Genomic DNA, 27,978 nt, shown 5'->3' with positions numbered 1-27,978 from the left:
GATGGTCATCAATCAATGTACCCAATCCTAGTGAATAAAGCAGCTGTTTCTAAAACATGAAGGGGGTTGTCCTCAAGCCAAACTAGCTTAGACGTTTGATCTCCAGATCCTCTGAACTCCATGTGAAAGTATCCCAAATTGTTTCAAAAGGCAAAATTACCCTGTGTAAAACTAGTGAAATCATTATGAGACTGGAACAGCATTTGACTGTGGCTGTTTTTCAATGAAAATTAATAACATAAACGGAAAGTAATTTGCTTTTCAAGTGATCTTTCTTCACGATGTAATCTCCCATTTATGTCGCTGTTTTATGTTTAAGTTATCCTCAACAGCTTTCTGTTTCCTTCCCAGCAGAAATGTCACTCATCCTTTGTGCTTCTTACCTCTTTGCGAGCTTGTGAATTTACCATCAGTTTTTTTTGTGTGTGTGTGTTACCATGTGAGGCTGCCAGTCCAGCCCTATTAGCGAGTGAGCAATAAAGGAGGTCTAGGCAGCCGCTAAATCAGCCGGGCTTAGAGGCAAGCGCCACTCTTCTCGTCCCCAGCTGCTTTTCCTGATTAAACCAGCATGTTGGCACGGAGAGAGAAGGAAAAGGGCAGAAAGAGAAGATGGCAAGACTGGCGAATAATATAGAAGAAAAAAATTCAAACCATACTGGAGAAGCACACATTGTCTGTCATTCTTCTTTAACAGGCCGCTCTCTAAATTTGGGAACTCTCCAGGAGTGGAATGATGGACTTCACTGATTTTTTCCCCCTCTAAATCAAATATGCTCCAGCTGAAGGGACAATTTGAGTTTATATTAGCACTTTGTCCCACTATACAGCCTTGGAAAAAGTTCTAGTCAAGCAAGGAAGGAAGCGGGTTTAAAGAAATTACTTACATGTTGATGGTTAACTTAACTAACAATATGAACATAGCTAAATGATAAAGTGTTGGTTTGCTTTGCAACCAAACCTTATTTTCAGTGACTGAGAAATGTTTTAATATGAAATGGTTTTGGAATTGGTTTTCCATTAAGAGTTGTTGCGGAAATACTGCATCTACAAAATTGTTACTAAATCATAATGTGAAACCCCATGAAGTTAATTTAGATGTTTGCACAAACTCGAAAAGACTTTGAGCTATTTTTAAAGTTCAATGGACGTTTGATTCTCGGTCCAGGTCACACATTTTTAATTGGGTGCACAGGGGCTGGTGGAGAAAAAGATGTGACAAAGAGGCTTGGAATAAGAGCACGAACTGATTTGAATCAGGTTGCCTCTTATCACAAAGTATGCTCCTCTGGTCCTGAGCTTCTCTCAGATTTAACATACAGCTCATTTGACCAAAATGAGCTTTCAAAATATTGCCGCTGAACTTCATGAACTTAATCTCAGCCCAACATAATTAACAGAAAACTCACTCAAACGTGCTGGTGAGTTGATCAGGGCATGTTCAGCTGCAACTTATTTGCAAATTGCACTCAGGGCAGGGCACCATCACATTCTCGCATGCAAATTAGTCTCCCCAGTGGTGGCGGTACTGTCTAATAAGCATTCATTTATGCAGACAAGAACAACATCCAAAATCTTTTGGTTTATCATTGATACACACACAATAAACCCCACAGCCACTGAATGAAACCTTTGAAACCTTCACTTGTTGGTTGTGTTCTCATGTTTAGAGTTTTCATGATCTGAATTACATCAGAGATTACAGCCACGATTACATCAGAGGAGATACATCAGCTAGTTTGTAAAGCAGCAGAAAAAAGCAGCTTATTAAAACAACATAACTAAAGTTCTTAGAGAAGGCTTTTTTTTTATGGTCGGATGAAGAAACTCTTTTGTTTTTATAGAAGATAGATAGATAGATACTTTATTGATCCCGAGGGAGTAAGTAAGTAAAGTTTATTTATATAGCACCTTTCACAGCACAAGGTCACAAAGTGCTTTTACAAGATAGATAGATAGATAGATAGATAGATAGATAGATAGATAGATAGATAGATAGATACTTTATTGATCCCGAGGGAAATTCAAGGCATCCAGTAGCAGTATACAGACAGGCAGGACACAAGACATTAGTTACACAAGACATTAGTTACAATACACACCCGCTGTCCCCCCTCCCCTTGTCCCCTAAAAAGACAAAGGTTTTAGGAAATTGTCAGGAGTTTTCTGAATCTGTAAATCGGGCTTAAGGTAAACATTTTCCAAAGCGTTACTGATTAACAATGTTATTCAATCTGCAGGCATTATGTGGAGAAAAACCAAGCTCACAAACAAAATAATAGTTGTGTCTGATGATGAAGCTCTATGAAGAGATAGTTGTGCCATGTGTGTAACGCATTTCATTGCAAGAAAAGAAAAATAGGTCACTGGATAACCTCATATGGGATCTTTGATTGAGGGGATCATTGAAGAAACAGCAGGATTGATTAGTGAGCTCTTTGCATGCACATAAAATGATTTTTTTTTTACCCACATGGTCTCTATTCAAAATTGCAGAATAATAGGCTACATGACAGCCATTTGGGAAAATACAAATAATCACACAGCTATTGTTTTTTTTTTTTTTTTACAGCAGGTTGATTCAGCAGGAGTTCATATGTCAGACTCACTCACTCTGGTTGTTATATGAATAACCTCCCTGCCCTTTAGCTCACACACACGGTGGGCTTGTCAGTGAAGCCTGTGTGATGAGGGATGAGTTTGTCAATAAAACATCCAGTCTGCTTGTTTTTCTGCCTGCTTGAGTTAGTGTCCCTGATTCCTTCCCCCTTGACTGCCTGCCAACAGACAGATGGATGGATGTATAGATTTCACATAGATAAATACATTTTTTACATTTTCTTCTTCTTCATGATCCTGTCATTCTCTGTGTATGAGTCATAAATATATATAAAAAATGTGATACAGCAGTGGTTTAAATTAGATATCATCCCTCCCCATTAGCCACTGGATCATTTTGATTCAATTAGCCACATAATCTAGCATGTAAAGGTCACTGTGGGCTTGTGGAGACTGCTGTGTGTGTGTGTATTTGTATCTTGTCAGGGCAGGTCAGTGGACTATGATGACAAAGCCGTGGAGAGAAAGAGAGGAAAAGAAGACTGAAAGAGAAAAATTGAGCAGGAGATGAGAGGAAAAACAGACGGATGGGGTTGAAGAGACGAGACATTGATGGATATGAGGTGGAGGCAGTTGTGCAGAGGGACCAATGAATATGATTGGCAGAGGGATGATTAGATAGATTTATAGAGGAGAAAAGTTGCAAAATATACTGAGTATGAGAATGAAAGTATTCTTTATCTGTGGACTGTTTTCACTGAATTTTGAATCATAGAAGAAAGTCTGTTTTTCAAACGCAATAAAAAAAAGCAAAGCGCTAACCTTTTTTAAGGCATTTAAAATTCACAAGGGGAGTATATAGTGAGGTTTTTAAGGTATTAAAAAAACATGATGAAAAGGAAAAACATTCAAAGTTAATCTTAACAAAAAAAAAGGATTATTTTATTTATACTAGAAAATCAAAGATGTGATATGATGAGTATGTATTGTTGTCATTGGGCAGTGGACACAGGCCAGTTGGCTCTCACAGATGGACACAGACAAATGTCATGTTGGAAATGTCACAAAACACTTTTTTTTTTAACATGCTCAATCTGCTTGTAGACCTGCGAGGAGCTGGCAAAGCCTTCTCTGATATGTTTGTGTGCACATGTTCAGATAAATACCTAATTTTACTATGTAGCAATATAAAGCACGTTGGGAATTAAATCTAGAAAATAATTCTTTTGAGGTACATTAATACTAAATATGCATACATTCTTAACAGATGTTTTAAATGTTAATTGTGTAATGCCTAAAAAGGATTTAAAAAAAAGAGGGGATTTGAAAAAGGCATTCATGAATAATACAATTTCTCTGAATACAGCTTGATTTTGACATGGAGTTTCCAACCTTTGCTAGGTCAAGGAACAACTGTCCAAAATAAAATCTTAGTGGCTCAGTTGGGAGAGTTGGTCATTTCCTCACCTGGGTTCAGTTCCCTAGCTCCTACAGCTACATGTCTGATGTGTCCTTGGGCGAGACACTTAACCACAAGTTGCTTCCACTGATTCTTCTGTGGTGTATGAATGTGTACACATGAGATTAGTTTCTTCTGATGGTCACTTTACATAGCAGCTGCTGCCATCATTGTGTGAATCGGTGATGTGACCTGAGGTGTAAAAAACGCTTGGAGTTGTTTGAAGACTATAAAAGCCCTAAACAAGTTGAAGTCCATTTGTCATTTTCTTCCTCCAGTGACCACTGAAGGCTGTCTGCAAAAGTCCAGGAATCCCCATCAGGTCCCATGTTAAAATGCATATTTTTACAGAACAAATCCAAGTTTGAGGCCTAGTACAAATATATGTTGGTCTCTATAGCATTGTTCTCAATTTGTACACACAGTATGGACAGGGATTTTTTTTAAGTTATCTGTTTTGATTATAGGTTTGCCAGAAACTAAAGACCCTAACTCTACCTCTTTGCCTGTTACCACAGTCGTGAACACTCAAGTTTTCTTCTAAACTGGGAAACTTGGACCACTAAAGCAGCACCTCAAGTGACGATAAGTTTCCTTTGAAAATATGAGGAACTAACAATGTAGTTTAACCCCTGCTAATCAAAACAGCCTCGGAAAATAGTGATTTTTGCGTCATCAGAGGCTGTCTTTCAGACAAGAAATACAGAGCTTTCCTGTTGTAGGGGAAAGTGAGGGCAAGATGAACAATTAAAAAATACTACCAGGTTGCTAATGATACAAAGCTTGATGCAAATGGATGAAGTTTACTTCTTTAGGCTGAGATTGTTTGTGCATAAATGTGCTGAAACTGAAATTCAGTGTTCATATGCATTCATTTGAAAAATAGGCCAGTTCCGTGGAGATGTCTTTCGGTCTGTTTCTTTCCCTATAGCAACATCTTTCTCTGTCTGTCCACTCGATCTCGTTTTTACACCCACGCCTTTCCTTCTCTGTTTACTTCAACCATTCACTTCTCTCTTCTTATTTCACTTCTTTTCTCAATTACTTCCCTGTTCTTCTACCTCTCTGTATTTTCTCTTGTCACGTAGTCTGTTACTCAGTGAGTCGGTAACTCGCTCACACGCAAGCGTCTGCTCGTTTATCTGCACCCAGTAACTTACTCCATGCCCGCTCACACACGTTCCCTGAAACATGTTTGCTCTCTCGATTGACTTCTCTCACTTTGACCCTTACTGTTGAGTCTTCTCTCTGTTGCCGTCAACCTCTACCATTTAGTTACCTAATTAAATCAGCCGTTTGCCAATTAGTAGCATGCTGTTAGAGCCTACCATCTTATAGGCAAGGGAAATCTTCCCAGCTTGTCTTTCACACCCTCACACGCTGTTACTGATTTGTGGTCACTCATTGTTATCTGCTCCAGCAACATCATGACCTTAAAACACAATCATTTTAAAGCCGCAGTACCATATTGATGTAAAGTTGGCTTATGGCACTTCCACTTCCCTCAGTAGTGACTGTATTTTAACCATAAGAAATTATTTTAGACCTGGAGTTTGAGAGGAGCTTCAGGCGAAAGGTCCTGGCAGTTCAGGTGGGCGGCCTGAACTGACGGCGCCCTGCCGGAACTTGTTGCGTACGGCACTCCGACGGAACTGGTGGCAAATGTCAAACATCTTGGTTTGAATGGTGGACGAATAAAATACGGGATACTTTGATAAGCAGACTGCAGAAATGTCGTGTATGGGATTTTTCTAAAAAAAACCCCACAAAGTCTATTGTTCCCTCCTTTTGGACCATATGTTGTTTCCACCCAAGAGTTAGTAACCATTAGATGGTCCAGTAATGTGCAAGTAAATGTCAACAATGAGTCAGTCGCTTCCTCTCACCGACACCCATAGTGAGAGTTGGGAGCCCAAATGCAAGAGGGAGAGTGTAGAAAGTGTTTAACTTGTGCACTAGTTTTCTGCACAAAGTTGAAAAAAAAAAGAAGAAAGAGTGACATTTTCTAAACACCTCCACAAAATATGCAAGATTTCTCTTGGGTCTTGTTCAGGCATTAGATTTATTCCTCTGTACTTGTTGAAGGGTGTGAATAACTACCTGAAAACTTGGTGACATTACACAGAATAACTTGAGATAAAACGTAGACTATCTGTACAGAAATAACTTTCTCAGTCACTGTCTTCGCGACTGCCTTCTTCTTGTGTCTCTCTTTTCTCTTTTCCTCTTCCAGCTTTCTCACTCCCTAAGTGAGAAAGCTGGGCTGTGCTTTAATGTGAAGATGGGACTAGAAGCGTGACAGGAGTGTGGATCCATGTTTCCATTTTCAGACTGGGGTCAGGGCCAGATCACACCATCCTGTGTTTGCTTTGCACCGACGCTCCACAGGGTCGCTTATGTAAAACACAGTGGGTGGGTTTGAGCATGTGGGTGTGTCTGTGTGTGTTTGAGGAACAGAAAGATTAAGTCTGTCTCAATAATGTGTGCGCACTCAATGGAGAAGGTCTACAATTTATGATTGTATTCATATCAATATAACTGCCAGTTATTCTCAAGGTAAAAATATTTTTCCTCAATAAACTGTGAAGTTGTGATAAAATGCTCATCAGAACTCTTCAGGAAAAATATCAAATAAGAAGCACATACTAAATATTATCACAGCTCTGTAAAAGACTGTAAAACTCCCCATTTACTTGTATAATCCTCACTGTACAGGTCTTTAAACCAAGCTAAAATTACTTCAGTTTGGTCATCAAACAAGGACACTGTGGATTATGACAAGGACACTGTGTTGCTGTGTGAAAGGAAAACTAGGATTCAAAGCTCATTTTTTCTCTCCTTTTAATGGAGTATAAAATGAAAAATGTGGAAGGTTGTGCCATTGTTACTTATAGCTAGATACATGCTTTATGCCTGGGTCATAGTGACATGCTTCCATTCAAAAAAATAAAAAAAATAAAGGGTAGACCCTGAATAAAGGCTGCACAGTTAATTAAAAAATGATTTAAAAAAAAAATAAGCCATGCTTTGGTCATTCAGCTTGCAAACATTCAACATTTTTGATAAAGGACTGGGTGAATTGTCCATGCTTTTACTCTCTTTTAATGCAGTCAGATAAAAAGTAAGCGAGCTATCTGCCACACAGAGATTTACTTGGAGAAATGTAATGGTGAAAAACAAAAACTTTTTTGCAAACTCAGGTATTTTGCTAAATAAGTCAGAAGCAGCAAGTTACAGGCCAGTTAAGTTTAACTCTTAAAGGGGACATATTGTGAAAACATGAACATTTATTTGGGTAACTTGAGTGTCTTTTGACTCACAAAATTTGAATTTGAAATAAATCCATTCAGTCTTTTGTTTGTGGTCTTAAGTCTTACCACACAGAGAAAAATGCTCAGTTTCAGATTTTCTCAGTTTGTGACATCACAAGTTGGATTCTGGTAAGACAATACCCTCCCCTCCCCTGGTATCTCCTCCCATGGACTCAACCCCCAGAAAAAAACTCAGGAGGGCCTCATTGCATTTAAAGGGCCCTTGTTGCAACATGTACTAATATATGTTTTTTCTCATATCCTGTTAGCTTGAAGTTACCTTTTAGTCAAGTCAACTGTATTATATAGCACATTTATAGAAGCCAAGGCAGACCAAGGTGCTGTACAGTAAGTTTGGCACAACAAATTACATCCAATCATCATAAAGAAACTTAAAAGCCAATTTAAAAACAGTTAAAACACTAAACAATAGTAACATTTCTAGTGTACACTGTTGTTGGGATAAAACACTTAACTGCAGGTAAAATATATAGAGCTTAGTATAAGACCAGAACCACCTCTAGTGCTTTTTCACTCAGCTTCTGCTTGACTGCTTCCAATCATTTTTGACACTTGTCACTTTGCAGTGTGTGTTCATATTTGACAAGCAAGGGGTGTTTAAGGAGGTGTCACTGTCTATCAGGGGTGACCGATTAAACCTTTCTTTTCAGGCCCACAGCACAGCAAAAAAAATAACTTCAATGAAATGCTCATCAATATTCTGTATAATGGGGGGAAAAATACAAAAACAATGCGACAAGTCACTACAGTCACTACAGGAAAAATACACTCAGCACTTTTTTCCTTGAAAGACATTTCTGGGATGTTCTGTGTGTAACCATTTTCATGATTCCATGAAATAAGATGCATGATTATTTCCGTTTGTCTATTAATATACTCAACAAAAATATAAACGCAACACTTTTGTTTTTGCTCCCATTTGTCATGAGATGGACTCAAAGATCTAAAATTCATTCCAGATACACAATATTACCATTTCTCTCAAACATTGTTCATAAATCTGTCTAAATGTGTGATAGTGAGCACTTTTGCTTTGCTGAGACAATCCATCCCACCTCACAGGTGTGCCACATCAAGATGCTCATCAGACACCATGATTAGTGCATAGGTGTACCTTAGACTGTCCACAATAAAAGGCCACCCTGAAATGTGCAGTTTTTGCTTTATTGAGGGTCTGGGGACTCAGAACCAGTCAGTATCTGGTGTGACCACCATTTGCCTCATGCAGTGCAACACATCTTCTTCGCATAGAGTTTATCAGATTGTCAATTGTGGCCTGTGGAATGTTGGTCCACTCCTCTTCAATGGCTGTGCGAAGTTGCTGGATATTAGTGGGAACTGGTACGCGCTGTCGTATACGCCGGTCAAGCACATCCCAAACATGCTCAATGGGTGACATGTCCGGTGAGTATGCTGGCCATGCAAGAACTGGGACATTTTCAGCTTCCAAGAATTGTGTACAGATCCTTGCAACATGGGGCCGTGCATTATCTTGCTGAAACATGAGGTGATGTTCATGGATGTATGGCACAACAATGGGCCTCAGGATCTCATCACGGTATCTCTGTGCATTCAAAATGCCATCAATAAAATGCACCTGTGTTCTTCGTCCATAACAGATGCCTGCCCATACCATAACCCCACCACCACCATGGGCCACTCGATCCACAACATTGACATCAGCAAAGCGCTCACCCACACGACGCCACACACGCTGTCTGCCATCTGCCCTGAACAATGTAAACCGAGATTCATCCGTGAAGAGAACACCTCTCCAACGTGCCAGACGCCATCGAATGTGAGCATTTGCCCACTCAAGTCTGTTACGGCGACGATCTGGAGTCAGGTTAAGACCCCGATGAGGACGACGAGCATGCAGTTGAGCTTCCCTGAGACGGTTTCTGACAGTTTGTGCAGAAATTCTTTGGTTATGCAAACCAATTGTTTCAGCAGCTGTCTGAGTAGCTGGTCTCAGACGATCTTGGAGGTGAACCTGCTGGATGTGGAGGTCCTGGGCTGGTGTGGTTACACGTGGTCTGCGGTTGTGAGGCCGGTTGGATGTACTGCCATATTCTCTGAAACGCCTTTGGAGACGGCTTATGGTGGAGAAATGAACATTCAATGCCCGAGCAACAGATCTGGTTGACATTCCTGCTGTCAGCATGCCAATTGCACGCTCCCTCAATGCTTGCGCCATCTGTGGCATTTTGCTGTGAGACAAAACTGCACATTTCAGAGTGGCCTTTTATTGTGGGCAGTATAAGGTACACCTGTGCACTAATCATGGTGTCTGATGAGCATCTTGATGTGGCACACCTGTGAGGTGGGATGGATTGTCTCAGCAAAGCAAAAGTGCTCACTATCACACATTTAGACAGATTTATGAACAATGTTTGAGAGAAATGGTAATATTGTGTATCTGGAATGAATTTTAGATCTTTGAGTCCATCTCATGACAAATGGGAGCAAAAACAAAAGTGTTGCGTTTATATTTTTGTTGAGTGTATATTCCCCTTTAGCAGTGAGATGACGAGCAAGGAAGCAGAACCAAAGCTGTAGATCTACAAGGAGACGCAAGGAATTCACACAGGCAGAAATGAAACGACACATTGTTATATTTTCTTGTTGTTGCATTCTTTAATTCTGCTCCAGCTACTTCAGTTTCTTGTTATTAGAATAACAGCATGGTGGGTTGCCATTTTAGCTCAGTTGGTCGAGCAGCCACCCCATGTTCCGTTTTCACTCTTGATCCTGACGCTGTTTAGTGCGTATCATTCTCTCTTCCAACGTTTTCCACTCTATATCTGTCCTTTCAAATAAAGCTCAAAGAAGCTAAATCTTTAAAAATATATATCGCATTGGTACTTTTTCCAGGAGGACTCGATGGAACAGATAATTATAGTTTTTAAAGAAGTAGACAGACGTATTCATGTTCAACTTTTTTGTATGCACACTCCAGGCTTGGAAGTGTGAGATTCCCCCTTCTTTTATTTAACACAAAAAAAGTTCTTGGCACATTAGTCAGAAATGTGATTACTTAATTTCATGCCGGCTGTTATTGAAAGTGTATTTTAAGACAGAACATAGTCTTTTCTGTTTTTCTCTGTGTGTGTGTGTGTGTGTGTGTGTGTGTGTGTGTGTGTGTGTGTGTGTGTGTGTGTGTGTGTGTGTGTGTGTGTGTGTGTGTGTGTGTGTGTGTGTGTGTGTGTGTGTGTGTGTGTGTGTGTGTGTGTGTGTGTGCGCACGCACTTGTGAGCGTGTGTTACAATCAGTAAGTGCAGGCTGGACATGGAACACAGCAGGCTGCACTGTTAAGAACAAAAATAGAGCTTTTACTCCTGCTGATGCTGAAACCAACTATTTTCTTTTTGAGTGTATTTGATTATGTCCAAGGCATGTTTGCCTTTGTGCCTGCTCATCTCTTTTTTTTTTAAGTAACAAAGTTGGCTGATGACTCATAAAACATTCTGTTAATATACATATGGTACATCAAGTGCCAAAACCTGAACAAAAAGTTTTTAAAAAATCTCTTTTTCTCCTGTTCTTTCTCTGTCTCCCTAGATGCCAAGGCAACGAAAATAAAGAGTTATTATGTAAATCCCTTAAATGGATGTCTTTGTTTTTGCAACGGGAGAAAGCAAGAGGGAGATAGTTCCTTTGAAAAGATGAAAAGCAGGATGCTTATTCTGAGCGGCCTGTAGAGACACAGAGAGGCAGACAATGCGGGACACTTTTTTTATTTTGGCTTTTTTCTTTAATGAGTTATACCTTCTTTGTTTTGTGTGGCATTCTCTGTGGGTTTTTGGAATCTGCTGAAGTTTGGGTTTTTTTTTACAAGCTGCTTTGCAACGTGTGAGAGAAAGTGTTTCTTTAAATTCCATCTTTCATCATATCATTTCCATAATCACACTTTATAGAGAGTCCTGCAGGTGCGTTGGTGTTGCCATCTTATGTGTTCATGTAATTCCCTCGATCATACTCGCATCAAATTATAATGAAGTGGGAAATGGACCCCATGCAGGTGTCTGTATTGTTGACCACAGCCTGTGTAGAGCTATGTTGATGGTGATTGGAGGTAATCTGCCTATATGAGCAACATGGTGCCAGGATTGCAAGCATAAATATACTGTGTGAGAAGAGAAAAAGAGATGTTAAAGGTCCAATGTGATGCCCTTTTTTGGGGTTCATTTATCTATTGTATGTCTGCTAAAGTACGTTCACAATCACTCCCATGCAGGCGCTCTCATCTGCCTGTGTTTCTAATGCTCAGAATCCCCCACGAAGAAAAATACAAACAACAACAAAAAAAGGGTCCCCACTGTGCCAAGTCTGATCTTATTGGTCGGTCGATCTGCTCTCTCGTAATTGGCCAGTCGATTGACTTTGTTTTCAATATCTCCAGCCCCTTTTAGCATATTTGGAATGCTACAGTCAGTTCGAAGGGAGGTTGTGCTTGCTACAATGAGCCAATGGGCTTGTATCAGTGACATCATGGTTTTGTGATGTCACAAACCCATTTTCAACGAGGGGGGCGAGGGACGAGTGTTACATGTTAGGAGTAGGAGAAGCTACATTTCCGTGGACTTTGAATGAATTTTTGCAGTTTTTGTTGGATGGTTGACTTCTCTTGACAATGTTTTGCATTCATTAATATTATTTCCTATGTGTTATATTACTGCAAATATACAGAAGATGTTTTGTGAATGTCAATAATATTTATACATCTTCTGCCACTGATAGGTTTGTCACACGTTGTTGCATGAATGACGGCCATGCTTTATTGACAAAGTGACATGTAAGCAACCTCTGAGTCCCCATTTATTGCATGTACCAAGCCTTGAGATGATGCAATCAGGTGACCAGGACACCACCTCACACATCTCACTCTGCCTAGGATGTGCACTGACAATGAACGTCTGAGAAAGCAGCTTAACAGGCTAGCCTGCATGACTGTCTAACCTGCAGGAGACGCAAATCTGGGCAGAGTAAAGATTTGCGTCAAAGATTAAGATTTGCGTTTGCACCTAGTAAAATGACCTAAATGGTTGCACTCCTTTTCAGCTTGAATATTAAGAATGGTATATTATGGTGAAAGGGAAGCGTGCCAAATATGCCTGCCTTAAAGGCACATAAAAAAAATGGAAAGCTTTAAGTTCACTTATGTGGCACACAAACATTTGTTTTCATTGTTGCCACATTACACTGGCTCACCCATGCCATAGGTTCAAAAGGTTTCTTGTAATTATAACAGGTCCCTTGCTGCTCTTTTATAATGTTGAAGCAGCTTGCGAATTACACAGGTTTCCCTGCATACAGATATCTGGGTAACTCTGTTTACCTGCACCAGAAAGAAAACAAAAACACATCCCAGCAGTTTCCTTACATCGTCCACGTGAAAGGAGCCCTTACACCCTACAAGTTCTCACAAACGTAGTGCTCAAGATAGTTTAAAATAATCCACATTATCTACAATAAATAACTACATCTACAGCATTAACATTTCATATGGGATTTTATGTTCAGTGTGCTGATGCCAAATTATATGCACTCCCTGAGGGAGTGAAGTGGTTACATTTCTGCTGTCCTTGTTTCCCATAGGTACTACAGTGCCACCATCCTGCAGATGTCAGGAGTGCGGGACGACAGGCTTGCAATCTGGCTAGCTGGACTCACCACCCTCACCAACTTCCTTTTTACCCTGCTGGGAGTGTGGATGGTGGACAGGGTGGGGCGCAGGAAGCTCACCCTGGGCAGTCTCATAGGTAATCGGCTCCACATCAGGTCTTCACCCTTACAAATCCTAATAACCGTCTTTATTCGACATGAACATCACAATTACATTGGATGAATCAGATGCACTGTTTAAGTAATGAAGCAACCATTCTGATTCTCAACAAATTGACATGTTTTCTGACAGGTACATGTTTGAGCTTGAGTCTCTTGGCCATCGGTTTTTTGATGTCTGCCCAGTACAGTCCTCCTGTCACCTTCCATCCCTTGGACCCATCATTGGCCAACACAACCTGCTCCAAATACCAGTGAGTAAATGCATCCAATAAGCGTTCATTAACCTGCATGGGTGCTGAGCAACCACAAGGCTTAGTATTAGTCCTTATGGCCTGCCTTTATTGCTAAACATGGCAAAACATATTGGTTAATTAGAGCCCATTATATGCTACATATCACATTCTAAGTTTATTGTTTTGAGCCCTCAAACTCCCAATTGTAATTGCACGATACAAAAAAAGACTTTGCAGAGGGTTAAAGAAAAATTACAGCTTGAGAAGTTTCTGATGACTGTGTATGAGTCTTTTCACTCTACCCTTCTTCTGAGTAAAGCCCTTAATATTTTGCAATCTCAGAATATTAATCCAGAGTGCAGGAAGAAAGTGACGTTGAGCTTCAGGAGATGTAAATCTTATTTTGTTGAAGATATTGCACTCACACATACTGTACATTAATACACTTTTACTATGTTTAAACTTTTTTTGGTGCACTACTTCAGCTGTAAGCCAGCACTAATATGCCAAGTTTTTCTGATGACAGGTTTGATATTGAATATGTTCTCTGTGTTTTAATACCATTATGAACATATGCATCTGTGAATTAGAATCATATTATTGAAGACAACATTTATTTCTTGTTTTACCTAATTGAATATCAATGGTTATTTAACCCTTAGATGCACCTTTAAAATATTTACATTATGTAACCTTCGCACCAAAAAACTCAAGCTATAAATTTTTTATAAATTATAGTGTTTTTTTTATAATGTTATGAATCTGCATCAGTCCTAATCATACATATTAAATGTTAATGAATTAGTTTGTTTTTTAACCCTTAAATTGCCATGTTTTTGTCATGATGCAACCCTATTTTATGATCTAAAATTCACAATAACTGATTAATTTTCAATATACTTAATGAAAACTTGATTATTTATGGCTTGATCATTGCAGCCTGGTATATGTGAAAGATTCGCAGCAACATTTATTTATATGCATTATTATTTTTTGTTCAGCGTCAAATACTCACACTGTGAGTATTTACCATATTTGGTAAAAATGACATCATCAGGAAATGAATCCCTCAGAGCACACACTTAAAGCCCCATGCTTCAAATGAAGGGGAGGAATGAGAAGATGCATGTTTTATACTTTATATTCAAGCAGGATCAAAAATAATGATTTGAATGGGTTTCAATGCGCACATTTATGTGCGAAGGATGCGTAAAATGAGTTTTTCATGCTATATTTTTTACAAAATGCTAAAAATAGAAAATACATGACAAAATTATAGAACACTCAAAAATGCACAACCTTAAAGAAATCATCAACAATATGCATGAAAAAAGGATAAAATATGCTAGAAATAAAAAGTCAAAACACCAAAAAGTGCTTAGGTGCGATAGAGGGTTAAAGCAATGGTTTGCCATTGATGCATTACTGTGTTTATATTGTTATCTATTAACCTCTCGAGCTTTAAGGCTAAATTCACTACAGTTCTCGTTATCGTCTCTGTTGGCAACAAAGGGCAAACACACGCAGACACCCTGAGTGTGTTTTCATGTAACTCTGTGACCTAGTTCATTATCACTTACACATACACAAGTTGAAACTTGTGTGTATCGACGGTCTTTCATCATGACAACAAACAGCACGTAATGGACTGGCTGCCCAGCACCCACTCACTATAACACATACCACCACACCAACACAAACAGAGCAGTAATTTGAAGAGATGAGAGCTTTTACCACACTGTACTGTAGTGGTTTCATTGAGTTCACTTTATTTCACATGAGCCCACACACACTGTCCCACTGACCGAGGCTGCATGGAAGCATCGCGGCCACCACAGGCCACTCGAGTCCATTGATTGACGCACCATAGTAGAATTCTTTCTTCAGATGTCTCCAGTGGAGTTTACGATGTTACTTATGGGGTTGCTTCTCAATAAAATGTCCATTCATGCATTGCAGCTAAGAAGACACAAAGAGATCAAAGCACGGCCCCTTGTTGAGGCCATCAGAAATAATTTGCCAGCTGAAATAATAGCTGCTGCCTTATTTTATTCGTTATGTTTCCATATTTTTCACTGACCTACACATAAACAATTTTAGCACCAAAACTGTCTAGAATATGCATGGGTGGATGGATAATGAAATGTGAAATGCATGTGGAAAAAAAGTAAAACAGTTCAAATGTATTGCTAGTTAATGATCCATTAAGATGAAGAAGACATGAAAGTATCATTTGTGTTGCAGTTTAGAGGTGAGTTAAATATGACAGAGTTTCAATTTTATACCATTTCATATCGAGAAAAGGAAGACGCTACAAGATGCTGTTTTTTTGTTAGTGTTGTTAGTGATGCATTTTTTATTATTATGTTTTATGTTGCTGTTTTTTTTTAAATTGATGTTATACCTGGTGAAGAAATGCATGTAAAGAATATTCACCCTTGTTTAAAATTGCATTGTTTGAATGGTATCTGTGATTCTTCTCTTCATGCTACAGTATTTGCTTTTGCCACCCTCTGATATTGGTGGAAGCTTTTTTTTTTTTTTTTTTTTTTTTCAGAGAAAGGTGTCCTGTAATCAGAATGTCAGCAGACTGCATACATATAGACCTCTGAAAATACACAATCACTGCACATCATACAAGCGCTTTAACAACACACGGTGACACTGAGTGTGCTCCTTTAAAAATGATGATCAGTAAATCAGCATTTCACACCCATTCCTCTCACATGTCCCAGTAAATTAACTGACAAAATGTTCTTTCTTTAATGAATAAAGACTTAAAACTAGATGAAGGTGGAATGAATTCGATTGAATTAGTTTTGTTTTTGATTTCACATTTTTGTCAAGAGCGTGGGGAACGTCCCATGCATTCATTAACACTACTTTTGGTAATGAGGCAATTCTATATGAAAGTCTTTATATGGGGATTTAAAAAGGTTTTTTTTCTGTCAGTGTACTTGAATTTCCCTCGGGATCAATAAAGTATCCATCTATCTATCTATCTATCTATCTATCATCTCGTGCAATTGTATTAAATAGGCTTGATTGTGTCAACAACATCATACTATACTTCCAAAGTTTGTCATTAGTCTAGAAATCAGCAAAAAAAAGAAAGAAAACAACAATACAATGTGAATTGGAGGGCTGCTACACATCATGATTGTGTTCACTTAAATTATAGCTCATTTTGTTCTTTTCGCTGATTTGCGTGCAGGATGTGTGAGCCCTGCATGCTGGACCCGAGGTGTGGTTTCTGTTACCGTGAGAATGGCTCAGCACTCCTCACCTCCTCCTGTGTTCCAATCAATAAGGCCACCACTGAGCACGCAGCATGGGGCAGGTGAGTCACAGGATGCTGTGTGAGTATGTGAAGTTGTTAAGGATGCAACTGAGGGGGGTTTGAATGTAGTGGGAGAACTTCGGATTACGTTGTATGTATGAATGAATTGTGTTAAAGGTAAAGCTTTTGATGGGAAACGACACCTTTCAGATTAAATTGGGAGTTACAAATGTGACCTATAAAAACAATGAGTGTGCCTCCCTCTGTTAGATGCTCCAACTCCAGCTTGATGAAAGATCAGACGTACTGGGCCTACAACTACTGTCCCACCTCGTTCTCATGGCTGGTTTTACTGGGTCTTGTGCTCTACCTGGCTGCTTTTGCTCCAGGTGGGTGTTTACACCTTAGTTCTCTGACATTAGAGTTTTCTGGGTTATAGTGTTTTCTAATATACTTTTTTTGATGACATTTACAAGATTGCTCTAACAGTGCTTCATTGTACTTGTATATTGACAATAAAGCATGAAATATCTTACGATCATACTTTTCACTCTTCAGCATAAGGTTTAACTTTTGTGTTTTTTAAGATACTCTACCAGTGAAAAGTTTGGACACACGACAATAACAGCATTATCAATGATACAGTATACTATATTATTATAATATAGCTAGTGTAAGCTGTATGTAGTGCACATCTACTAAAAGAAGGGTTTTTCTTTGTTTTTATTGTTTTCCACATTTTTGAATAATTGTAGGTATAAAACAATACAAGGTAAACAATAAATGTAAGTTTTATTTTGAAAAGGAATGCAAACATACATAGGCATTAACTTCATTATTTCTATTTATACAAGAAACACATGTCAAACATATGAGCATAAGCCTTTATATCATGAGAAAATGGCATGGTCAGAACTACACTGCTGGCCCATTTGTTTGTCCTTGTCTTTATGTCCTCATGATGTAATCGTTGATTTTTCTATCAGGGATGGGTCCGATGCCCTGGACCATTAATTCAGAGATCTACCCTCTGTGGGCAAGGAGCACAGGGAATGCTTGTGCAGCCGGAGTCAACTGGACCTTCAACATCCTTGTGTCTGTCACCTTCCTCCACTTGGCACAGTACTTCACTTACTATGGTCAGGGTCTGCTTTTTTAACTTAACCAAATTATCTTTATTGTAATTGTGGATCAAGACAAAGCAGGGAAACTATTTTTATACACCCAATGTGAAATCTGCACTTAATTGCATTCAGGTCAAACAATTACTTCCAATAATGAATGCTGTCAATCATCATCCAATTTCTGATGACGCCCCCCTCCCCCCCATCAGATCTTTCATAACATGAGAAAAGGTGACGGATATCCTGAGGTGTTAGCAACCTTTTATTCCAGACCCTCTTCCATACATCCTCAGTCAATGGGCTACAACAGCAGGTTTCTCCTCAGACAGGAAGGAACTGACCTTTTGTAGAGCTGGTAATCGATCCATCAGGGGTGATTGTGGAGCCATCCAGAGATGCGGCAGGTTAATTACCTGTTTAAGTTAATCATCCATTCGTCTAGTGTGCAAAACATTTTCACCAACAATGACAAACAGGTTTAGAGCTGAAGAAACATTATGATGTAAAAGAAAAGGTTATGTTCGTTAGCATACTTGGCTGTAGTTTTCAAATACCATTCTGCTTTGAGGGGTCGCAAATAGAGATCACAGAGGTCAGGAAATCTAATTAAACCTCTGTCAAGAATGTTTCTGTATGAATTCTTCTTAGCTTTTCTCTGTGTATCCATCTCCCGTTAACCTTGCCATGATGGCATGTTGACAGGACGCATATTACTATTTAACACGTGCTGACAAGCAGCTTGGAAGGAATACTTCAGATTGGTAAAACAATTCCGTTTGAAAGTGCACACTTGTCCATAGAAGTTCATGAGCAGTCAACATCCAATATAAGCTGCCCTCAGGATCTGCTGTGACCACCAGTGTTTCCTTTCCTCTCGAGAAATGACTACAGATCCTGTAAATAACAAGCGACACTGCTCTTGAAAACTGCAGCTATTTGTTTCTTCTGCTTGTGGGTGGCTGTCCTCAGTGACAAGTGTGCTCTTGTTTTTTTTTTGGTTTTTTTCCATCTCCCCAGGAGCTTTTTTCCTCTATTCCAGCTTGGCTTTGCTGGGTTTCTTCTTCGTGTTCGGGTGCCTGCCGGAGACAAAAGGCCGGCGTCTGGAGGAGATTGAGGCACTCTTTGAAAACCAGCTTTGTTCCTGCGGCGCCTCAGATTCAGACGAGGGACGGCAGGTTGAATACATTAGAGTCAAAGGTTCAAACTACCATCTATCGGACAACGATGCATCTGATGTAGACTAGAGTGTTTTCCGTATCAATAGACTTGTGGGTGTTTCTTTCACTTTGGTGATTACTGAAACATGCTAATTTGTTGTCTGATTGATTTTTCCTCTTGCTCACTCTTATTATGCGCTAAAGAATCAGTGTATAAGGCATTTTGCTTGTATCAGGAATGTGAGTGAGTTCACTTTCAATTCAGGAATTCAAATCCAATGACAATGCTTTTATCAGCTAGTAGAATGAGTATGAATATTTTATTAGTATTTTCTTTAAATTGAGGGCAAACTGACTCCAGATTTTGCATCATTGATCAGCCATGTTCATCAAATATCTACAGTCCATAACTGTCGAACAGTGGAAACATGACTGTTGAACACAAACTTGATGTACACGTATACACCACACTTCCCTCTCTCTTGAACACAGATGATAATATGCTCTACTTAGATTTATTAATGTTTCTATACATGCATTACAACAGTTGAAAGATGACACATCCTAGCGTTATGTTAAGAATGTTTCCATTTAGAGCTCCATCCAAAAATTGTTGGTCAATGCAGTCTTTCAAAACCAGGTCTGTGCATCCACAGAAGTTGTGACTACGGTTAATCTAAGCTACCATTATGCCTTTCTATGAGAAATACATTACACATACAAATGTTCATCATGCTTTTAGTTTAGCACACTAATGTTAGTTCTTCATCTGATGACAGTCGTAGTTTGTGGTCACTGATATTTCTTCATGAAAAGCAAACACCAGAGATGTACAGTATATAGATGAAGTTTAGAAAACGAGAAATGTTAGTTGGTGCCTGAGCAAAACCACTCACCAACCTAGTAGCACTGAAAGAAACAGGGTTGGTTGCTTTGGTTTTATTATCCGTCTATTTAAAAAAAAAAGTGTTATTTATATGATATCTTTGCAACAAATCACTCATCTATTTAACCCTAGATTTCTCAGGGTTAGATCTTTAACCCCTTTGTCAGTTTTTAACCTCATACGATGGATGGAGTGTTCTTGTGTTATATCATGAACCCATGTCAGACTCCTCTATATGTCATGAACCACTCATGGTTGGAGGTTGTTATTGCAGGATACATTGTAGGATGTCCAGCAAAGAAAGTGGTTGACTAACTGACTAAACCATTTTTTTTCCCTGATTGAGACTTGTATTTTAGTATTTCATTACACCTTAAACATTATAATATTAGTGCCTGTGTATTGTGAAGGTGCCTAGTGGCCGCTTTTTGAGTACCAATCCCTGAAGTTGATGTATTATGTCATGATATGTCCTGTGTGTTATGAGAATTGTGTTTACATAGCTTTTATATTTATTTGACATGTACATGAATGCAACTTTATGTGTGATGAAATATTATTTTTTTACTATGATTTCATGATTTCATGTTTTTAGAGTTTTGTCTTCCTCCATAGCCTTATGTACAAAAAGCAAAGCATATCTACGTGGTTTTCGTGTCAGAAATTCAAGGAGTAAGCTTTAGGGTAATTTGCAATGTTGTTTTGTAAATTTGTATAGCTTTGTGAGGTAACATCTTTTAGTCAGATATTCATGTTTCTTTGTCCCAAAAACGTTTGAAATTAGACTACACAGTACCTTTGTGTAACAATACAGATAAGGTATATAAGGCATCATCAGGCTGAGCTGTAACTGTGTCCAATAAACTGGTCTCTCTAACATATCATATCATGTAAAGCAGTAGTTATCAACTGGCGGGTCAGGACCCAAAAGCAGGTGGCAGAACTGTGTAGTGGGTCCCTAAAGTGTGCCTGGAAAAAAAACAAAAAACTGTTTTAAAGTCAATTTGTATCACTTCATTTCATAGCTCTATGTCACATGTTTTGTACCGTGTTAAGGACAAATCTGCACAATGTTTCATTAGGTAATCTGATTGGTGGAAAAATATCAGAAATATGTCACGTTTGTCATGAAGCAGTTGGTGGTGGGTCCTGAGGATACACCAGTTGAGAACCACTGACGTAATGGACAGTTCTTAAAGTGGGCAAACTGGTCTCAATCAATGATAAACTGGTGGGATATAATACCAATGTTAAATACACGGTTTATTCAATGTAGTAACTCCTCAAAGTAGAATGAAGCACTAGCATCAATGATTGTGATATTTCTTTTGCTCTGTCTGAAACCATCAGAAAAAAGAAATGGACATAGAGACTGACATAATTTCTTCATGATATAAGTTAGTTTTAAAGATTTAACAGTGTCTTCAAATGTCCTAAAATGGGCTTGTTTACATTTCATACAAATGCAGTCTAGCTTAAAGCTTCATAAAAGTAGCTCTAAACAATTCCGTTTGAAGGTATTGTTTCCACTGTCGGAATGATCCATCCAGGTTGAGCTTTGTAAACACCACACAAACTTCTTTAATACTTCAAAGTATGACTATAGTTAACACGCGCAGACAAATCTCCATAACACTATAGTTCACTGACAGTTGTGTTGGCCTAATATTTAGTATAGCTGTTCCAGGCTGCTTCTTGTCAAGATATTATGTGCTGTTCAGCCGTTAACAAGTTGTGTAACTCCTCCTCTCTGCGGCAGAGGGAGTATTAAATGTGTATTTATAGTGGAAGGTTGCAATTTTTTTCAATGTGAATCAACCATGTGTGTTTCTACTGTTACAAAAGTAAAAACAAAAAAGTGATGTATAGTATATTTGATTAATGTTCAAGCTGTAAATGTTTTGCTAGACTTTATATTCTAAAGAAAATAAATCTTCATGACACTTGAATATGTATATTGGGAAAGAAATAAACGGATGAATCATAGTAACGCTTTATTTCTTTATTCAAAAACGTAGCACACCAAGAGTTAAATACGTACACAATAAACTTTAATAATGTGATGGAGAAATATTCCTCTGCCTTGCTTACTTCGTCCCTTCTCACCGTCACTCGTCTTTCCTCTGCTTGAGCAGGAGTAAAATGTCGGCTATCTCCTGAAGTGTTTCGGTCTGTTCTGGGAGTCTGTTTACCTTTGTGGCACATGTGACCTCCTCCCTCATCAGCCGGCCATCTTCTTCAAGCCCTCTCTCATCTTTGCCCTCTCTATTCTCCTCGCCTAAGTCAGTAAAAATAAGAGAGAAGATGAGAATTCAATTAAACATCCAGGATCTGTTGTCTTTATCAGAGGAATCTGCATCACTTTAATTCCACTAATTATTATTTCTTATTCTTTGACATTATACCTTTGCCATCAGTCATGCTCAGCACATCTCCAAAGGGGTTTCTGGGTCTCTGTGGGATCCCTTTTTCCTCACTGTTGACAGCAGGGAATTTGTTTATAATCTTGTTTTTTAATAGGGAACTAGTCCTGGATATGTTGTCGCTCCAGGGCACGTGCTTCCCTCCATTCCATCCATTGCCTGTTGACACTGCCTGTGTATTTGGCTCTGAAGTAGTATTAGTCTGCCTCCTTGTGGCCGGATGTTTTACTGACAGATCCAAAGGCGGCAGGAACAAGTTGAAAGCAGTGGCTTTGCTTACATCGTGTAAAACAAAGCTGCACTGAGTCGAGGCATCGCATGTTTCAGCCATGGGTTTGTCATCAGTTTGAGTTGCCACATCCTGACTGTCATTGGATGTTTTCTTGCACTTGCACAGCTCCGTTCCAAAGCGATCTGTGCTTCTTCCTGTCTGTTGTCCAGTACTTCCTACACCTTTATCTGAGCTAGCCATATACTCTATAACTTCCTGATTATCTAGGAGGTTCGTTTGGGGTTTTAAAGAAGGGGTGGGAAGCCTTGGATGGATGTGTTCATCGTCATGTAAGCCGAGGGTTGAACCCCCGCAGAAGATTTGATCCATATATGAATGAACAGCAGTGGGACAAGAATGATAGCACTGTTGAGCCTAAAATACAGTGGAAAAACAACAAATTGATATTTTAATATTGGATATTGATTAAAAATATTCAACATCAACAATTTTTTTTTTTTTGCACAGTTCACAATCTGTCCAGGGTGATCCGATGTGTCACGGGAAACGTATTTTCTCAATGGTACTGTGAAATGCGCATTTGCCATCTTCCATTGCATATTTCTGGCAATTGTTGATTGGGACTGTGAGATCACTTGTTGAGAAGCAGTGTGCATGTATGTGTTCAGGGTGTTGCAATAATTCAAAGGAACAGTCATACGAGTTACAAAATTCACACAAAACTTTGACTGTGTTACATTTATAGATACAACACAAGAGCAAAATATCCCAAACTTACTTCCTCTGAATCAGAACTGAGGTAACCTGGTGACACGTGACAGCAACTCATTGGACAATAGTTGTGTTGAAGACAAGCTGTTATATAGAAACGACAAACATCTCTTAATTTTACTGCAGTTTTACATGTACACATGAATGAATTGATAATAATAATATATATAAGCAGTGATGCTTCAGACACTTACAACAGTTAACATCTGTGCAGTTGGAGAGCTGTAGATACAACAACATGAACCATACATCAAAAGCACATCATGCCCATTAATAATCCTCATGATGATGATGAAATGTTATTAATCATTTACTTCCAGGTGAATATTCTTCCTTTCAAATTTAGTGTTTATTCAATGACAAAAACAAACTCTCCTGATCTGTGGTCACTGAAGGCTAACACGCACACGCACACACGCACACACACACACAATTCATTACAGCTTACCTGTACTTCCATGTCTGGTGAGTCAGGTACAGTTCTATAAGTGAGGTCAACAAACAACATGTGGACACAATCACAGAACATAACATATAAAAGATAATAAACACATACATTCATTTTCATGGACAAACACCTACTGTGGTGTTGAATCTGTGACAGGTGTTTCATCTCTGAGATAGATCTTTGATGTTCCCCTCCCAACATGACAAACTGAAATCAAACTTTCGATTAATCTTTTTTTTTTTTTTAAAAAGGTCACTGTGGTTACTTAAAAGTTGCAGTATTCACCGTCTCCTCCACATTCCTCAGTGCTGAAGCCCCCAAAGAAGTCTTCCTGAAACTGCTGTTCCGTCTCTGCCTGTTGAAGAGTGAAACCCAGCAAGGGTTCTGTCTCCTTCGGTTGGTTTAGAGAGAAGGTGGCCTGCTGTTCTGCACGGTCTCTGACCTCTGGGATACTGCGATAACATGCGTATGCTTTAAGTGTTTTAATTCAACCACAGGAAGGGGAAAAAAAACTCCCTTTGTAGTTTTTCTCACAAGTTCTCTGGACTTCCAAACAGGGCTTGGGCTACTGTGGGTGTCTCCAGTTGGTAGAGGGGTGGGTTTGATTTATTGGTCCAGGGGGTTCTGTCCATCATGCCTCTGGCCTGAGAAAAAGGCTGAAACTAGCAAAATATATTCAGATTAAATATCATGCTAATCATTTTTCTTTAAAGGACAATGTCAATGTTAAGGCTCGAAGCGTCCTTAAAGCTCACAGATATTTCCCATCAACTGGCTTACAGCTGCTACAGATGACAGATTTTTTTTCCTGTATAATTTTAGACACATGAATAATTAATTACTGTCAGGCCCTAAAGACAATTTCAACCAAAATCTTTAAATGTGTATCTGGAGGGAATGACCAACCCTGCCTTTAAATGCCTGTGTCATAGTTGCAACTGTAAACATAGCCTATAATGCTTGTATAAACGTGAAACCTTTCTTCAACACATTTTTATTTTCTTCATTGTACCTTGTTCTGCTCCAGCGTTGACTTGTCCCAGGTCGGAGAGGAATAGTGCAGAGGTAACTGAGCCTGTTGCAGTGAGAACATTCCTGGGGAAACCATGGCCGATCGGCCTCAATTGATTGACTTTTCAAACCAAACAATGTGAAGGAACCGTTGTAAAAATGATTCAGGAGGTCTGACCTGAGGAAGCTGATGAGCTTGAGGAGAACGGGTCAGTTGTGGGTGGCAGGTAGTCGGATGCACTGTTGTCTGAGAAAGCTGACTCCAGCACTGGTGACAGCTTAGAGGGGGCGAAAGAAAGTGAGCAGAAGGGTCCAAACCATAAACTGTTTAAAAGAGTGGATGCAGCGTCTAGTTTCAGTGAATTCAGAAGGGACTGAAGTGGTTGCAAAAATCGTAAGGAACCATTGACCCTCGTAATTGACCTTGCTTCTCACTTGATTTTTCCTCACAGTTAACATTTTCTTAATAAGTTGATGATCTCAACTGCTAGTTAAAAGCCTTATTCAATGCAGCATAATGTTTATGCTGTAAATTACTTTCCCATTTAGAGGAAAGCAGACAATAAAGAAGCATACTCTGAGGGGCTAGGGAAGGAGCAATCCTGCCTTGGCCCATAACAAAGTTATAGATTGTGATACTTGAATTTTCCCTCGGGATCAATAAAGTATCTATCTATGGCTATAAATAGGATTGTGGACTAAGATTCAAAGAAATGTTCCACATAAATAGTCTTATATAAAGTCTCATTGTTTTCCATTTATCCATGATTGGCAAAAGTTCCATAGACAAAAATGTTTTGAAGAAAAAAAGGTGCATATGAGTGGCTTTGAGGAGACTCACCTGTCGACTTTTGAATCCTTGAGGGATAACGTTTTTTCCTTTTCTTGTTCCTTGAATGCTACACATTGACAAATAATACATCAAATAAATGTTGCAAGTTTGCGCTTGATGAAAAAGGTATTCAGTGGTAATCAAGGAGTTTATGGGTTGCAAGATTATGATTTTTAAAGAGGACATTTATCCCCCTTTTCAAACAGTCCCATGTGGTCTGAATGGAAGCATCTGTGCTTTAATTTGGTCAAAATATAACATGACTCAAGCAGCAGAGGACGTTTGTGACCCTGTAGAAACCAGCTCTCTTGCGTCTCTTTAAATGCAATGAGTCCCGCTGAGTTTTCCCGGTAGGCATCACTCCTTTACTAACGAGAATAAAAGTGGCAGACATGTGCAAAAGTTTTGCTCTAGGCTGGAGGAAGAGTCTAGAAGAGAGGGGTATTTATTTTATACCCAAATCCCTGTGTGACATCACAAGGGGAGCACATTTGAAATAGAGCATTTTCTCTGTGTTCTAAAACTTATACCACAAACAAAGGACTGGATGGGTTTATTTCACATTTTGCTGGTTGGTCGATACTCCGGTTATTAAAATAATTGTTCAAAAACAGGACAAGTGGATCTGACGTTGCTTTTGTTAGAAAAAAACCCTCCAACTGTACTGTACCTAAACTGAGACTGACTATCAACAAGCTCCAGCTGTGATGGCGAGCAGGGACTCATTGGAAGAACCAGCGCTTCATTCCTCTTGTACTTAGATCCTCCTTTATAGCCGCCAAGAACTGCCACTTTAGGAGGGTCTGAAACACATCAACATATTTTGTCACACAGAGGTATATGAACATGAGCACTCAGCGCTTTAGTAGTGATTACAAAGTTTTAATCATATATTGTTTACCATAATTATATAATCTTATTATATATATATATATATATATATATATATATATATATATATATATATATATATATAGTACTAGCAATGATGACAGGATTGTTGTCCTGACCTGATGAAGCTTTTCCTTCCATCAATCAATAGTTTTTGATCATCGTTATGTCAATTGTATCTTATTTCCTTTTCCCAGTACTCAAACTTTATTCATCACCTGTATGTTCTTTCTTTGCAGCAATCTGGTTGACGATAAACAGAGTCACAAGGTCCATACTACCGGAGGTGGTGCCTCGAGGTGAAGCTGGCAGAGCAATACCCAAGTTTTTCAGTTTCTGTTGCATTTTTCTCCTTTCAAAGAATTCCTGGAAGAAGAGTAACACCAGCAAGTGTTATTACTTGTAATGTAAAGCATCATAGGATAAAATAGGCTCTTACCTTTTGCTTTTTCGCATCATTTCTCATCACTAAGCGATTTCTGCAATGAATCAGTATGTTAACGTTATCTAGTTTCGCTCAAATTTGCCATTATATAAAACAATTATGCTTTCGCGTTAAATAGCTACTTCAACCCTCTTACCTTGTGCCCCCGACCCAGTTCATTTTGAACGGCTGTAACGTTACTTTTTCGAGAAGTAATATAAACTGAGTCAGAGTAACAGTGGACTAAAAACACGCTACTTAACTAAACATTTAGCTGGGTAGCTTTTTAACGTTCACTACCTAAATGTTTTAATATGTAGAGATGCGCGAGGAACAATGGTGCATTCAAGTGGTGTCGGACATAACAGCAAAACGACTCTCCCAGTTTTAAAATGCACACGAACACCTGCTGACGTCGAAATCGTCATCAAGTGGGGAACAAAACATTAACTCCAACTTTAAACAGTTACATTTCAGTGATGTTCAAATCATGTGAACACGCCAACTGAAATCATGTGAACATACAAGTCGGAAGAACAACTTCCACATTTGGAATCTTGGATCACCTGAGCAACACTTAAATGCAGCACTACTGCTTTCAAGCACCCTTTTAAAATCTTTATAAACTTGTTAAATGTGTCTACAGGCACCCTGTTAAAGCTGCAGCAGTTTATGTCGCTTGTTGTTAAATGTATATATATTCAAATAATTTTTTTTACTGGGTATAAAACGTATTACACTGGTTTATAAACCGGAATGTGTTGCTAGACGCCTATCTCCCAACCGCTCGTGTTTCACCGGGGGTGCGACCAATGAGACAGCCACTAACGTCAGGCGGAAACAAGTACGTCAAGCGGGCAGTAGGCGGAAATGATTCAGATGCTACGCGATCAATTTTTAAAAAAATAAAACCAGAAACTGCCCTGAACGGTTATCGTGTTTTTCACGTGGTTTCGCTGGGGTAGGTGGGCTTGATAGTTTTATTTCGACAAGTACAACCGGAAGTGTTGTTAATGTAGAGTAGCCTCTTTGACACTGGTACAAAAAAGAAGCAGGATGTAGCGGTACATGCATCGGGGCTTGCTTCACATCAATCAAACCAACAGAGGACCTTGCTTTTAATGTCGATGGG

At 39.0% G+C, this 27,978-nt stretch overlaps 2 protein-coding genes across 2 annotated transcripts in view; one reads left to right on the top strand and one right to left on the bottom strand.

The window, feature by feature from the left end:
• Nucleotides 1–21,800, top strand: part of slc2a13a (solute carrier family 2 member 13a) — a gene marked incomplete at its 5' end in the record, with an annotated part of 73,523 nt that extends 51,723 nt beyond the window's left edge. The window contains 6 exons of the mRNA XM_079334838.1: nt 12,946–13,109; nt 13,265–13,385; nt 16,582–16,707; nt 16,918–17,036; nt 17,634–17,786; nt 18,789–21,800. Of these exons, the coding sequence (XP_079190964.1) occupies nt 12,946–13,109; nt 13,265–13,385; nt 16,582–16,707; nt 16,918–17,036; nt 17,634–17,786; nt 18,789–19,015 (910 nt within the window). The 3' untranslated portion in view covers nt 19,016–21,800. The remainder of the gene's footprint in view (nt 1–12,945; nt 13,110–13,264; nt 13,386–16,581; nt 16,708–16,917; nt 17,037–17,633; nt 17,787–18,788) is intronic.
• A 1-nt stretch (nt 21,801) lies between these two features.
• redic1 (regulator of DNA class I crossover intermediates 1) lies at nt 21,802–27,076 on the bottom strand. Its single transcript, XM_079334839.1, has 15 exons — nt 27,004–27,076; nt 26,862–26,901; nt 26,641–26,788; nt 26,202–26,334; nt 25,541–25,598; nt 24,878–24,977; nt 24,701–24,783; nt 24,223–24,350; nt 23,974–24,140; nt 23,823–23,895; nt 23,689–23,722; nt 23,435–23,462; nt 23,248–23,324; nt 22,220–22,883; nt 21,802–22,092 (listed from the first exon to the last, which is right to left on the bottom strand). Exons 1-15 carry the CDS (start codon nt 27,024–27,026, stop codon nt 21,923–21,925), a joined length of 1,926 nt encoding a protein of 641 aa, XP_079190965.1. The 5' UTR covers nt 27,027–27,076; the 3' UTR covers nt 21,802–21,922.
• Between the last annotated feature and the right edge of the window lie 902 nt (nt 27,077–27,978).

Source organism: Symphodus melops (genome assembly GCF_947650265.1).
Source record: "Symphodus melops genome assembly, chromosome: 22".
NCBI classification, from domain to species: domain Eukaryota; kingdom Metazoa; phylum Chordata; class Actinopteri; order Labriformes; family Labridae; genus Symphodus; species Symphodus melops.
The sequence above is the reverse complement of the archived record's forward strand: the minus strand, read 5'-3'. Positions and strand labels throughout refer to the sequence as shown.

What these genes read in the sequence shown, in the direction of transcription:
- redic1 (XM_079334839.1), bottom strand. Translation starts at nt 27,026, where the DNA reads ATGAACTGGGTCGGGGGCACAAG. An exon ending in AAGGATTCAAAAGTCGACAG is followed by an intron (nt 24,978 to 25,540) that starts GTGAGTCTCCTC and finishes GCCCCCTCTAAG; the next exon opens with CTGTCACCAGTGCTGGAGTC. An exon ending in CACCAGACATGGAAGTACAG is followed by an intron (nt 23,463 to 23,688) that starts GTAAGCTGTAAT and finishes TTGTATCTACAG; the next exon opens with CTCTCCAACTGCACAGATGT.